The 15,644-nt window shown below is 35.1% G+C and overlaps 1 protein-coding gene across 1 annotated transcript in view; it reads left to right on the top strand.

Moving 5' to 3' along the window:
* SPATA1 (spermatogenesis associated 1) overlaps positions 1–15,644 on the top strand; it is a 60,181-nt gene that overhangs the window by 27,083 nt on the left and 17,454 nt on the right. The window contains exons 8-11 of the mRNA XM_007978128.3: positions 650–707; positions 10,824–10,926; positions 12,212–12,337; positions 15,446–15,624. Coding sequence (XP_007976319.3) covers positions 650–707; positions 10,824–10,926; positions 12,212–12,337; positions 15,446–15,624 — 466 coding nt within the window. The remainder of the gene's footprint in view (positions 1–649; positions 708–10,823; positions 10,927–12,211; positions 12,338–15,445; positions 15,625–15,644) is intronic.

Below are 15,644 nucleotides of genomic sequence, written 5' to 3'. Positions count from 1 at the left end.
TTTTACTTAAAGATATGAGTGAAATTAGTGATATTTTAATTAAAATTATCTTGATTCAGATCTTTACTGTTTTTTTGCCAACATTCCTCTCCAAGATAATGAGGGATGATTCATAGCCTAAATTTATTTCTATTGTAATACTTTTATCATTGGGACAACTTGATGACAGAAAAATTTATTTGTTTCCCTTCATTAGAACTAATTATCCTGCCTCTCCTAAGTTCTTGGTTATATGTAAACTAATCAATATGCTTGATTTTCACACCGGTATCATTTCATTCAAAATTGTAGTAGTTAGACAAGAGTTTTACACAGTCTTTTGAAATTAAGATAAGGGTTTTTATGAACAGTTATTCACAAAAGAACAATAAACAAATATGTTTCTAAAATTTCAAGTAATTTTATCTTGCTGTAGATATTGAACTAGAATTTAGTTATAGTGAAATGTGATTTTATTACTCATACTAAATTGTAGCTTTACATGGATTACTAATGAGTCTGAAAGGACATATGATAATGGTCTCAGGCTGACTTTGAAAATTTTCAATATTTGTGTTTACAGAGCATCAAATAAAATACATAAAATATGAAAAGCTAATATTCATGGGATCATGTTTTAATGACTTTCAAACCTGTCATTTCCTTTAAGTCAGTGTCTTTGGGAAAATGAAGATGATACAGCTATCAGTAGAAGACAGGACAATCAGGTACTATTTTAAATTTTTTGTTTAAATATGGTATTGCAACATTATAATATTTTTACTAAGATTAAACTGAATCTGCAGATTAAAATGTCTAAGTTTTCCAGGAACATACTTCTAATATTATCAATAGTAGTTCAATTTTTCTGTTTTTATAAATAAGGTAACAATATGCCCAAATGAGAAGGGGGAAAAGTTATCCACCAACACCTTTTTGGATTATCTTCTCAAATTTTATTACTAGTTTTAAAGGTACATCAAACTGCACTTAACTAGCAACTTTCATAGCTAATTTGTAATTTAATATATTAATACCTGTACTTGATTAACTTGTCTCTTTAGAACAGAATTATATAGTGTGTTAAGAAGCAGTATAGTAGTAAATTGTTTATGTTATAGTTACTAGCTATGTGATCTTGGGTATATTACCTAATTTGAATTGCCCTGGGTTAAATGAGTTAATGAACACTATTCACATCACCAGTTTATTCTCAAGAAATGATGGAAAGACTAGGAGAATTTTGCAGATATTTGCAGGATGAATTTAGGACAGTCTTAAGAATAACAATACTAATTTTAATAATAGCTATCAATGAGTATCAACTACCAGGCACTATTCTAAGTATTTTACACATACTGACTCATTTAATCCCCATAAAAGAAACTCCATGAGATAGGTTATAGTTATCATTTCCATTTTGCAGATGAGGAAACTGAGGCACAGAAAGGTTCCATGGCTTTCCCAGGTCATACATATAGTTAGTAAGTACTAGAGCTGGGCTTAGATCCTAAATAGTGTAGACTGGCTTCAGAGTTCATAGTCTTAACCATTTTAATAACTACCTACCTAAATAATAGTACTAATAACATAGCAACAAACAATTAGATAGCATTTATTGAGCCAATCACTGTTCTAAATGCTTTATGTATGTTAATTCATTTAATTCAACAACTATTTGTGGAGGTACTGTTATCCTTATTTTCAGATGAGAAAATTAAAACGCAGAAAGTTACATTAATGTTTCCATGGTTATGTCTTTCATACTCATTGGACAAAATTCCAACCATAGTTAATAAACCACAAACTTCAAATGAGTCTTTAATTCTGCCAACAAATATACTACATTTTCTTGGTCCATTACTATTCTTCTAGACACCTCTGTCATACTTTCTCCTCAAACAATCAAGACCTCCTTTCTCTTGCACTCTCAGTGATAATTTTTGTTAAATAGAGGTAATTTGAAGAGAACCACTAATCTCAAAATTTTATATGCAGAATTAGGTTGGGGTTGTGGTTCAGTTGAGATCCTCAGATACCCACTTACTACACCATTTGTTAAGACTTTATTTTTCCTATTGCATTATTCAAAACTCAGTTGACTCTATAAGATCTAGGACAACTTCTAGCCTCCCTTTCTGCTCAATGATTTTTTTTATCCTTATGCCAATACCACATTATCTTCATTACTGAGGCTTTATAGTAGTTATTGTTATAAGATAGCATAAGATTTCCAAGTTAATTTTTTTCAAGATCATTTTGGTAATTCTAGATTCTTTGTGTTTTTGTATAAATTTTAGAATCAGCTTGTCAATTTCTTACCACAAGACTACTGGAATTTTGAGTGAAATCACTGTGAATCTGTCAATCAATTTGGGAGGAAAACTTATATCCTAACTATACTGAATCGTCTAATCTATGAACACAGTATATTTCTCTATTTATGTCACTAGTTTCTTTCAGCAGTGTCTGTGGTTTTAGTGTATTGCTCTTAGATCTTTTAATATTACATTTATTTTTAGGTATTTGGTATTTTTGAAGCTTCTATAGAATGGTATTTTACAATTTTTATTTTCTAATTGTTGCTAATTTATAGAAATGTAATTGATTTTTATACATTGAACTTGTCTATTAAGATTTTGCTAAATTCAATTAATTCTATCAGGGTTTTTTTTGTAGATTCTTCAGAACTTTCTACATACATATTCATGTCATCTGTGAATAACAACAGTTTTACTCTTTCTTTCTATTTTTGTCATGAATTAAGTGTTTTTTCCTCCAGCTTTCTGAGTGTGAGAAGCTGTAATGGCAATAACAATGATGGCTTCTTGCTTTCAGCATAGTTCTGGTGATGGCCTCAGCAATGGTAACTTCACTAATGGAAACATCACTTTAGGAGACTAGACCTAGAACCTGCTCCTCCAGTGTTTCTAATACACTTGATTTCCTTTATTACATTTCTTCCTGCTTAAACCTACACTGAACTGATTCAGTATTTGGTACAGAAAGTGTGATATGGGCCAAAAACTTTTACAAATGAGAATCTCAGACTGATTATTGCAAAAGAACTGCAATATTTTGTTAATTTGTGCTAGCAGAAACTTAGAAAAATATTATTGGGAATAGATTCAGAGCAGGAATGAAAGAATATAACTTTAAATTGGCTCAAGTTTAATAATATGGATAAACTTATCAGAGATTCTGGATTTAATGTGCTAGCTCCAGCAACTGTGAGTGGTAAAAAAACATTTTGCTAAATTGAGTGAGGCTGACAGAAACCTGGACAATATGGTGGTTCATACTGAGTAAATTTAGAATGCCAGGAATTTCTTGTTAAAAAGTAGAGCAAGAAATCTAAAGACTTTGGGGAATAAAAATGTTAAGAGAAGATTTATATCCACTTACTTCTTTAACCAGACATTGGGGAAATACATTGGAAAGGCAACCCCAGAATTCTTTTAAAAAACCTTATAGTGGCTGTTTTGTGTCACATGGAATGAAGACAGGACTATACTTGATTTCTTTTGTTTTTGTTTTTGTTTTTGTTTTTGGAGACGGAGTCTCACTCTGTTGCCCAGGCTGGAGTGCAGTGATGCCATCTCAGCTCACTGTAACCTCCGCCACCCAGGTTCAAGAGATTCTCCTGCCTCAGCCTCCCGAGTAGCTGGGATTATAGGCACCTTCTACCACACCCAGCTAATTTTTGTAGTTTTAGTAGAGACAGGGTTTCACTATCTTGGCCAGGCTGGTCTTGGACCCCTGACCTCATGATCCACCTGCATCAGCCTCCCAAAGTGCTGAAATTACAGGCATGACCCACCACGCCTGGCCTACTTGATTTCTTTAGAGATGACAGTATCCCTGATAGAAGCCAATTTACAGCATTTTACTATATAAGAGAAAACAGTACCAGAGTGATTGTAAGGATGTATGATTAAGAAATCCTTGACAATAGTTAATTGCCAAGGTGTCCCTAAGACTAATCATGATGTTCCTGAGACTGAAGTGGATAAGCGTACCAGTAAGCTATTGGTCTGTATAACCAAAAATTATTTTTAGTCTTCATAAATAGACATCTGCCTTGAATAACTACATGAATATTCACATCCCCTTATTAAATTACTAGACCTTAGCCAGTTTACATACCCAGAACTTATTGAGTGAAGGGGAGGCCAGGTATCCTTGAGGAAAAACCCTGTCACTCAGCCACAAGTATGGACTAAATTTCCTTACCTTCCTAAATTTCCTTTACCTTCCTTAAGGAGATGAGAGGTTGTTTACCCAGATGACTACAATGGGGAAAGGGAGGTATCCTTACTTTTCAGGATTCATGGCAATGGCTTTGATGTGATTCTGATCCTTAGGGACCTGAATAACTCTGTGTTCCACCAACAGGGTGGAGGTTTAGAGGGGTCAGATAGTAAGTGAAGTTTTGGCTAAATCACTATTCTGGTGTGCTGAATGACTTTGCAAATTCTCCCTGTAGTCATTTCCTTAATTCATGAATGCATACTTTGAAGGACTTACTCAGCAAATGTCAGAATCCTCATAATGCCTCCCTGATGCTTGCAGCATGGGCAATAAGGAATGTTATAGTAGAGAGGGCCAAGTGAAATATGATGGAATGGCCTATTCCTTACCAAAATAGTAAACCAAAGCATTACCAACCTCCTGGAGGAACTGTGAGTTTTGTGCCATGATCAAAACTTGAAAATGGCAGAAAAGGTGATTCCTATGATAGCCACATTAAACTCACCTAGTTGGTCTGTGCAGAAGATTAATGGGCCTTAGTGTCAGGTGTAACAATTGTAGCTGCTACTCTTTACATCATCTCTTTATTAGAACAAATTATTACAGACTAATGCTCCTATTATGCCATTCTTAATCTGGAAAATGCGTTTTTCTTCATCCCAATTAGCAGAGAAAACCAAAAGTAACAAATAGGAATAGCAGTAGACCTTCAGTGTTTTGCCTAAGGGCTGTGTCAATTCTGGCTCCTTGTAATAATCCAGTTTATAGGCAACTTGACCATACCATGATCCCCTTGGACCTGATTAACCGGAAATACCAAATAATCTGGATACCTTAGGTAAGACATATGTTTCTTAGGGGGTAGGAGATAAGTTGCAAGAAAATTCAGGAGTCAATCAATTCAGAGAAATTTCTGGGAGCTCCATGGTCTGCGACATATTGAGGTATCCCCTTGCCCCAGCTACCATTGAGAATGAGAAAAAGCACTTTATGGACCTTTTTTGGAATTTGTAGAGAGATTTACTGCATTTGGATGTGCCGCTCTATTTTTTTTTTTTTTAAACCAAGAGAATCAGAAGCCTGCCAACTTTTGAGTGGAACCTAAACAAGAGAAGGCTTGTAAGGTGATCCCAGAGGGATTGAAAGCAATGCTGCCACTTGTGGGGTTTTTGGTTTTGGTTTTGTTTTGATACAGGGTCTCATTCTGTCGCCCAGGCTGGAATGCAGTGGAGCGCTCACAGCTCACTCCAGCCTTGACCTCCCAGACTCAATGCATCCTCCCACTTCAGCCTCCTGAGTAGCTGAGACTACAGGCACATGCCACCACACCCAGCTAATTTTTGTATTTTTTGTAGAGTTGAGGTTTCTCCTTATTGCCCAGGCTGGTCTCCAACTCCTGGACTCAAGCAATCAGCCCTCCTCAGCCTCCCAAAGTGTTGGGATTACAGGCATGAGCCACTGCACCCAGCCCACTAGTGTTTTAATGTCTGTCCAGATTATCCAATGATGCTTGATATATAGTAGATTGGAAAACTGAATGGAGTCTGTACAAGCCTTCGCAAGAGAATCACAGCTCTAAGCCCTTGGATTTGGGAGCAAAGGCATACCATCTTCAGCAAATAATTGTTGTTATATTGTTGCTGGATACTTTTATTGTTTCCAAATTTTACCTATTATAAAGAGCACACACAAACAAGAGGGGAATATATACTTATGTGTAGAATTGCTGGAAAATGCCTATCTGTAACTTAAATAATGCCAAAATATATTCCAAAATGATTATACAAATTTACACTGCCACTAGGAATCCAAGACATTTCCTGTTACTCTACATCCTCAATAATACATACTGTCTTCACATTTTAAAATGTTTTGCACTCTGGTGGATGCTTAATGCTATTTAACTGTGGTTTGAATGTTTTAATTTCCCTGGTTACCCTTACATTTTATGGATCCCATTTTGATAACCATTTCGTGGGGGGGATTACCTGTTTTAAGTATTTCTATTGGGTTGTCTGCCATTTATTTCTGGTTAGTAGGAGTTTTTAATATGCTCTGGAAGATAGTCCTTTGATATTTGTGTATGTTGCAAATATCTCCCTCTACTTTGTGGCTTGTCTATGATTTACCTTGCTGAATACATTAAGTATTCCATATTCTTAATTTTTTCCACATTCCCTCTGTCTTGGACTGCGAATGGTATGTTAGAATCTCCTTTTATTACTGTGTTACTATTTATGCTTATACCTCCTGTGGTTTCTGCTTTATGTGTTTCTATATGTTATTTGGCACAAAGTTGTTCTTATGTGAATATTATTACTTTTGCATTATGAAGCATCTTTCTTTAGCTCATTTAATGCCTTTTTGGCCTGAATTCTTCCTTACTGCATATCAAAATACTCTGCTTTCTTTTTGTTTGCATTTATTTGATATTCTCCATTCTCGACTCCCCTCATTTTTATCTGCCTTTCTGAGTCACTTTGTTTTAGATAAATCTCTTATGTACAGCCTAGAGTTGGGTTTTGCTTTGTAAGCTAGTCTGAAAGTCTTTTTTATTTAGTTAAATGAGCTATGTCCATTTATATGATTAATATGACATGTTTAGTCTCAGATTTGTCATTTTATTTTATATTTACTATGTGTCTTCTACTATTTATTTGGGTTTTTTTTTTTTTTGTCCTCGTATTTAGAAAGATTTGTATTTTTGTTTTAATATTTACCTTTATAGTAATACACTTATGCTAGTATTTTGGGCCCCTCTTTTTTCCTTTTTTAAAAATTGATACTTCTGCTTTTGATTTGGTACCTCTAAAATTATGCTCTGACTCCTCCTTGTTATATTTGAGGCAATCAGAAAACTTGTTCTACTTTCACCTTTTTCCCTCCCTTTTCTTCTCATTTATTTTCAGTTTGTGTTATTTCTACTTTGTCAAGCAATATAACATTTTTGTACGGTTCACTTAGTCCTATCCCCTCACTTTTGTTTTAGTCTCAGAACTATAATTAAATATGTTCAACACTTAACTGCCAATTATTTTGCAGAAGATTTTTCAGTGATTTCTTGGTTGGATGAAACTCAACCTACACTAGGAAAAGACCCTGAGCACAATATTCCCTTAGTTCTTGCACATTTAAAACTTTCTCTAAAGCAAGGATGGGCAAATATGATGGTCTGCATCATGCTTAGTAAGGCCTGTGAGCTAGGAATGTGTTTTATGTTTTTAAAGAGTTGAAAAAAAGAGGAATATATGACAGAAACCATATGTGGCCCACACATATTGATTTACTCTCTGGCCCTTTACAAAAAAAGTGTGCTAATGCCTGCTCTAGAGCCTTCATACTTTACTACTTGAAGGATAGCTTGAATGGCTATAAAATCCTTGGCTTATTTCCCTTGAGTTTCTTGTAAATATTGCACTACTGATGTCTTGCTTTATATGTTACTATTTAGAAGTGTGCCAACTTGATTTTCTTTTCTTTGTAAACAGACTTGAGTATTTTTGCCTGGAAGGTCAGAGAATTCCTTTAATGTGTAATAGTTTTAGCAGGCTATATCTCAGTTGAGAATTGTAGGTCAGATTTTTCTAGGTACACAGTGGGCCCTTTCAATATGAAAATCAGAAATCAGACATTGTTTTATTTCAAGGATGTTTTCTAAAATTGTAATTTAAATAGATCTGTTTCATTGTTTTGTTTTGTTTTGTTTTTCTTTCAGGGGTAACAATTAGTCTTATCTTAGATCTTGTTTACCTTTATATCTGCCACTTTCATTCTGATCCATTTTACTCTTTTCATTATGTTTCACTTTCTTGGCTCCTTTTATTTCTATTCTGTGTTTTTCTTACTATATATTTGGTCATATATGTTCCATCTTGGACACCTGCTAATTTATTCATTTCTGAGACAATTTCTTTTTCTTTATTTCTTGAGTTTGGTCAATTTTCATTTCACACCTTCCTATTGTTTTCCATTTTTATTACAAATTTTAAAATTTCTGTTTTATAGTGTTCATTAATATCTGCAAATGCTTAGTTAATTATTTTTAATCTATGTTGGGAGCATTGTTAAGTTTTTCTCTGCTTCATGGTTGTGTTTGTTTTGATTTACTGCTCAGTTTTGAGGTTTTCTTCATAAGTAACTGCGTGAGTGCTAGATTATTTTACAGATGTTCATGTTTATTTGCATTGGATTTTTCCATTATCAGTAATAACAGGTGTTCTTACAGAGGAACAGGGAGTGAGTGGTGTTTTGGTGGCTTACTATGTTTCTTAAATCAGGAGCACCCTCTTCTGTTACTGTAGTGAAATGCAGTTATTATTATTTTTTTAATTTTAATTTTAATTTTTTTGAGATGGAGTCTCACTCTCTTGCCCAGGCTAGAGTACAATGGCACGATCTCAGCTCCCTGCAACCTCCGCCTCCCAGGTTCAAGTGACTCTTCTGCCTCAGCCTCCCGAGTAGCTGGGATTACAGGCACCCACAACCATGCCCGGCTCATTTTTGTATTTTTGTAGAGATAGGGTTTCACCATGTTGGCTAGGCTGGTCTCGAACTCCTGACCTCAGGAGTTCCTGCCTTGGCCTCCCTAGAAATGCAGCTATTTATGTTTCTTTTTTTTTATGTAAATGGGGCCTTTTGGGGAAATGGGTGTATTTTCTTTGGATTCTTTTCCACTAGCTTAGTTCAGTGGAGCTCTTGTCTTGGCTTTGTCTTGGCTATTTTCTTATTTTTTCTTACCAAACTGGCTCCCAAGGACATATCTCCCTTCCAAAGCATTTTCTTCTCTCCCAGACACTATGTCTTCCCATGATTACTGCCTCTGACTCCCTGTGTTTTTCAAATCCTTTCTTTTGAATTCCTCATAGAATCTACCAGGTTTTTTTTGTTTTTTGCTCTATTTTTCCACTTCAGGTAGAGCCCTCTCTTTCCAGACTAATTCGTGATTGGTATTTCCTATTATTTATGTACAGTGCTGACACATAGTCACATCTGACTCTCTGCTCAGATGTGGGCTCCTGACCACACTCTGATCTAGTAGTCTTTATTTCCTCACTTATAGGTAAAGGATTCTGTGCCCAAGTTATGTTGTAGGCATAAATTTGGGTGGTTTTACTTGGCTTCTTTTTATGGTAGTTTGGAAGATTTGTGGAGCAATTCTAATATAGGTGGCTGCCATTATCCTGTGGGATCTCAACTCTATAACGTAACAAAATAAATAAGCTAGAAAAATAATGCAGTACTCTGCCCTTTATCTATCATTCCAAGACTCCCCGTGGATGCCTGAAAACACAGATAGAACTTAACTCTCTATATACTATATATACTGTATTTTTCCTATACATATATATCTATGACAAAGTTTAATTTATAAAGTAGGCCCAGTAAACAGTAACAAAAACAATAACTAATAATAAAATAGAACAATTATAACAATATACTACTATAAAAGTTACGTGACTGTGGTCTCTCTCTCTCTAAAAATATCTTATTGTACTGTACTGTGGGTAACTGAAAGCACAGAAAGTGAAACTACAGATAACGGGGAACTAATTGTAAGACAAACAAAATAGAAGTGAGAGCTTGATGAAGATAAAAGTGAAAACTAATGAGGTACAGAAGCATAATTAAAAACAATTCAAGATCAATAAAGTGATAGTGGGACAAACATCAACATGGTAAGGCTTGAGGTAATTTATCAGAAAAGGGTAGATATTAGACTGTTCTCGCACTGCTATAAAAAAAAAAAAAAAACCTGAGACTGGGTAATTTATAAAGAAAAGAGGTCTAATTGGCTCATGGTTCTGCAGGCTATACAGGAAGCATGGCATCATCTGTTTCTGGGGAGGCCTCAGGGAGCTTTCAGTCATGGTGGAAGGCAAAGGGGGAGCAAGGCTGGAGCAGGAGGAAGGGGTGGGGGAGTTGCCACACACTTTGTAAATGATCAGATCTCACGAGAACAAGATCTCACGAGAACAAATTCACTATCAGGAGAACAGTATCAATGGGGAAATCTGCCCCCACGATACAATTACCTACCACCAGGCCCCACTTCCAACAGTTGGGGATTATAATTCGACAGGATATTTGGATGGGTACACAGATCCAAATCATATCAGGTAGAAACACAAAAATTAGGAAAGATGGAGGCAATAGAAACACAAACACAGAGGAGATAAGATATATTAGAATAAAATGTAAAATTATCTGCTAAAATTTGACATGTGACAGAACTACCAATTTTCTAAGCAAATATAATCAAAATTGACTCAAGATGAAAACAGTATCAGTAGCCATCTTAGAAAATATTTAAAGTTATCATAACAGGTAACTGAGACCAGAAATCTTGGAAGGAAATCATGTTTAGAAAGAAAAATAACAGGTTTTTTTTAAATTTTAAGTTTGAAGTACTTGTATATAATGTCCAAGTAATAGAATACAGAGACTGGAACATGGGAGAGAATCTGTAACTATAAATACAAAATTTGGAGTTCATCACCACTACGTAAAAAGAATGCATTATCAAATACCAATGGGCAAGTGAAAAAAGAATGTGACAGTCTAGCCGATCTTACTCATTTCATGTTTGCTTACAGATAGGTGAAAAAGAGTACATCACCCTACCAGATCACCCTTCACTTCATTGTCAACCTGTTCTTTCTTCAAGAATAATTGATATCTCTTTATTACCAACTGAAAGTAAGTATAGTGCAATCATAAGTACAGATGATTCTGTGAGGTAAAGTAAATAATGTTAATGGGGAATTATTGTTTAATGGGTATAGAGTTTCAGTTTGAGAAGATAAGTTCTGGAGATGGGGTGGTGGTGGTGATGGTTTCACAACAATGTGAATGTACTTAATGCAGCTGAACTGTACATTTAAAAATAGTTTAAATGGTAAATTTTGTTATGTAATATGTTCTACTACAATAAAAAAGTTAAATTATAGGAATTTTATTTTTATTTTTATTTTTTTTAGACAGAGTTTGACTGTGTTGCCCAGGCTAGAGTGCAGTGGCACAATCTTGGCTCACTGCAACGTTCGCCTCCGGGTTCAAGCATTCTCCTCCCTTTGCCTCTGCGGTCACTGGGACTACAGGTGCCCACCACCACACCTGGCTAGGCTAATTTTTGTATTTTTAGTAGAGATGGGGTTTCACTATGTTGGCCAGGGTGGTCTCAAACTCCTGGCCTCCAGTGATCCACCGGCCTTGGCCTCCCAAAATACTGGGATTATAGGCATGAGCCATAGCACCTGGCCCAGGAATTTTATATTTATTACTACATATGTTTAGTCACTAACATTATTTCATTTTAAAATATATATTCTGGCCGAGCATGGTGGCTCATGCCTATAATCCCAGCACTTTGGGAGGCTGAGATGGGTGGATCACAAGGTCAGGAGTTCGAGACCAGCCTGGCCAACATGGTGAAACCCCATCTCTACTAAAAATACAAAAAAAATTAGATGTGGTGGCAGGTGCCTGTAGTCCCAGCTACTCAGAAGGCTGAGGCAGGAGAATCGCTTGAACCCAGGAGGTGGAAGTTGGAGTGAGCCGATATCATACCACTACACTCCAGCCTGGGCAACAAAGTGAGACTCCATCCATTTTTTTTCCTAAAATATATATTTTCTATGTACAATTTAAGTACAATAATTTTGAATCCCGGATACATTTACCAAAAGAGTTAAACCAAAGCATATCAGCATAACTGCTTGAGCTTAACTAGTTTCTACACATATATGAAATGCAGAAAAAAACACACTATTTTATAAATCCCCTTATATATCACTCTCGGAAACTAAAATGACTCCTTTGCATTTTCCACATGGTAAATGCTATACTGTAGCAAGAAAAACAGTTTGGGATAAAATTTATTCTTGCTGCTTTAGACATTTTTAAGTTTTACACTCCATATTTTAGGATATGAGCCATCTTTCAGCTTTGAGACATTGACGAATATGAGTTATAATCTCTTTAGGAGAGAAGATTATCAAACAAATGAAACAAGTAAAGGAAGAAAGAAGGTATCTGGAAAGAAATAGAGAAGAACTAGTAAAAACAGTTGAAAAGCTATTTGAACAAAGCAAATTAAAACGATATCATGGTAAAGTTTATTACATACCTTTTATCACTATAAAGAAAACTTAAGTTTTACAGAATTAATCCTTTTAGAATAAATAAATTTATAATTAATATTTACTGTTTTACTATTTTAGTTTAAGTGGTACATGATTAAGTTCAATATAGAAAACATGAAATTATTATTCAACTCTATACAATAAATGCTTTATATAGGGTTTTAAAATTAAAACAGATATTTTCATAACTGAAACTCATTTGCTTGTTTATTAATTCTTCTATTCATTTATCAAACCCCTGTTGAATCTGGCCACTATTCTAGGGGCTTAGGAAACACTATTAAGACAGACACAATCTTGTCCCTGCCCACATAGATCTTACAGTCCAGTGGGGAAATGATAAGCAAGTTAAGCATTAATGATACATCCTTGCCAGAGTAGTGGCTCATGCCTGTAATCCCAGAATTTTGGGAGGCCAAGGCAGGCAGATCATTTGAGGTCAGACGTTCGAGACCAGCCTGGCCAGCATGGCAAAACTCCGTCTCTACCAAAAATACAAAAATTAGCCTAGCCGGGTGTGGTGGTGGGCACCTGTAGTTCCAGTGATTGCAGAGGCTAAAGCAGGAGAATGCTTGAACACAGAGGCGGAAGTTGCAGTGAGCTGAGATTGTGCCACTGCACTCCAGCCTGGGTGACAGAGCAAGACTCTGCCCCAAAAATATATATATATATTTTGTTATGTGATATGTTCTACTACAATAAAAAAGTTAAATTATAGGAATTTTATTTTATTTTATCTGACTCTGTTGTCCAGGCTAGAGTGCAGTGGCGTGATCTCAGCCACTATGATAAAGGAATTACAAAGTTCTATGGATAGGAATATAAAGGAAGAACACCTAAATTAGACGGAAGAGATCAAGAGAGTCTTCCAGGAAAAGTGTTGGATATGCTAGGATCTGAAGTATGCTTCTTGGCTCTAGGTCTTTGGGCATGCTTTTCCCTCTGCCATCTACTTCTCCTCTTACGTTGAGGTACCCTCTTCCCAGTTTACCTGCCTATTTCCTATTAGTCATTCAAGAGCACCTTATATATTACTTACTGTAGAACACTACTTTGAGTCCCTTGGACTCTTCTGTACTTAATTTTTTGATATGTGTATGTGTCTGTCTTGCTTTTAAAAGTCAGTGAATGAGGGAAGTTAAGTAAATTTTCTTGCAGTACAATTAGAAACAGTGTTTTTAGGACTGGTGGACTGATGAGGCAGGATGAAGACAGTACATGATGGTGCCTTGAGAGTTGCTAAATGATTTGAGAGGCCTCCATTTTGGGTTGTGTTTGAGGATTGTAAGGATAAAAGGTATCTATGGAATTAAGTGGTTTTAGGATTCTCAATTTACAGCAAAATTGTTTCAACACTAGAACTGACTGAAGGTTATAGACAGTGTCAGCAGATATTTCTCAAGATTCTGCCTTACAATGTGTTATCCTGAAAGTGGTAGCAATGAGTCAGCCTTGTTGTAGTGTTAAACAAGTAATTTTATCAGACAGATTTGAACAATGGACTGAAAATCACAGGACCAGGATTGTAACACCAAATCTGTCTTTTAGACAAGTTATTTCCCCTCTTTGTGCCTCACCTTTTCTGTTTATGAAATGGGAATGGTCCATCACTTCCTATTTCAACAGAAATATTTCAAGATAAAAGGTATGTATTGGCCATAAAATATTTATTGAGCCTACTACATGCCAGGCACTGTTTTAAATGCTAGGGATACAGCAGTGAATAAGACAGACATGGCCATGACCATAAGGAGCTTGCTTCCCTATGGGAAGAGACAGACAATAAACAAATAAGTAAGACAATATTAGCTTTGATCAGAGCTGAGAATTCAATTAAAAAGAGCATAGTAAAGAGTGATGAGGCAGGGAAGAGATGCTTTAGGTAGAATTTTCAGAGAAAATATCTCTGAGAAGATTAAGATTTGATTAACAGGGAGGCAGGCACAAAGGGAACACTAAATATCAAGGTCAAGAAATAACAGTGACCTTGTGGTATATATTAAGGGCCTGAAATAAGACCAGTGCTGCTGAAACACTATGTAAGGAGAAATGTAGAGGGGGATGAAATCAGAAAGGTCAGCAAGGAATAGATGGGCCAAATCAAAGATTTTGGATTTTATTGTAAGCAAGGTAGGAAGCCACTAGAAGATTTTGAGCTAGGGATTTATATGATTTTTAAAAACATTTTAGTATAGAATACCTTGTATAGAATACCCTGTACAGGGGCAAGAATGAAAGCAGACCAGTTAGAAAGAGCATGCAGATTTCTTGGTAAAAGATGATATTGACTAAGGATATAGCATTGAAGAAAGTGGAATGTGCTAGATGCTAGAAGTATTTTGGCAGTAATACTGGTAGAAGTTGCTAAGGGATTGGATAATAGAGCATGAGATAAATAGCCAAAATCTTGAGCTAAAGTTCCATATAGCTATATAATTTTAATTAAATCACCTTATAAAGTAGAATTTTTAAATTTGAAATTTTTGTTTCTATGATAATCTAAAAGAAAGAAACTAAACAGATTCTGGTATACTGGCATATACTTTGTGTTCCTATTAAGTTTGTATTTAGAATCTCATTGGTGTCAATGCAATTTGTTAAACTGATAGTGTTTAATTTCTAATGATTAATTTTGGATTAGTTTTCCATAATCATGGGAAAAAGTAACATATACATATTACTTTTATAGTTATATATGTTATATGTATATATGTTATATTGTTTTATATATATATCTGTTGTATATTACTATATATAACAAGTAAATATATTGCTTTTATAATATATATTACTATTAAATGTATTACTTTTACATATATTACTTTTATAGTAATGTATATTACTATTTTATATATATATATATTTTACCATATTTCTACATAAGTTCTCTTATTATCCAAAAAAACATTTCTTCCTCAGGTCTAATGACCTCAGTATATAAAGAAAGGAGAAGAGGAGAGAAAGAGAAAAATGGTTTAAATTGACATTAGCTCTAGGGTCCTTTCCAGGATGAAAAGTTGAATCCTTTAATATTCAAATGAAAGCCTTTGCTTTTTTTTTTTTTTAATATATAGCCTATGACGGTTGGAAGAAAAAATACTTGGAAACAAAGAAAGTCACAGCATCAGTGGAGGAAGTTTTAACAAAACTTCGAGAAGATTTGGAACTCTACTATAAAAAATTGCTCATGCAACTTGAAGCCAGGGAGATCAAGATGAGACCAAAGAATCTGGCAAACATCACAGACTCCAAGGTATTACTAAATGTGTCCCC

This window comes from Chlorocebus sabaeus, chromosome 20, assembly GCF_047675955.1.
Source record: "Chlorocebus sabaeus isolate Y175 chromosome 20, mChlSab1.0.hap1, whole genome shotgun sequence".
NCBI classification, from domain to species: domain Eukaryota; kingdom Metazoa; phylum Chordata; class Mammalia; order Primates; family Cercopithecidae; genus Chlorocebus; species Chlorocebus sabaeus.
Note: the sequence above shows the minus strand (reverse complement) of the source record. Positions and strands in the feature narration are given on the sequence as shown.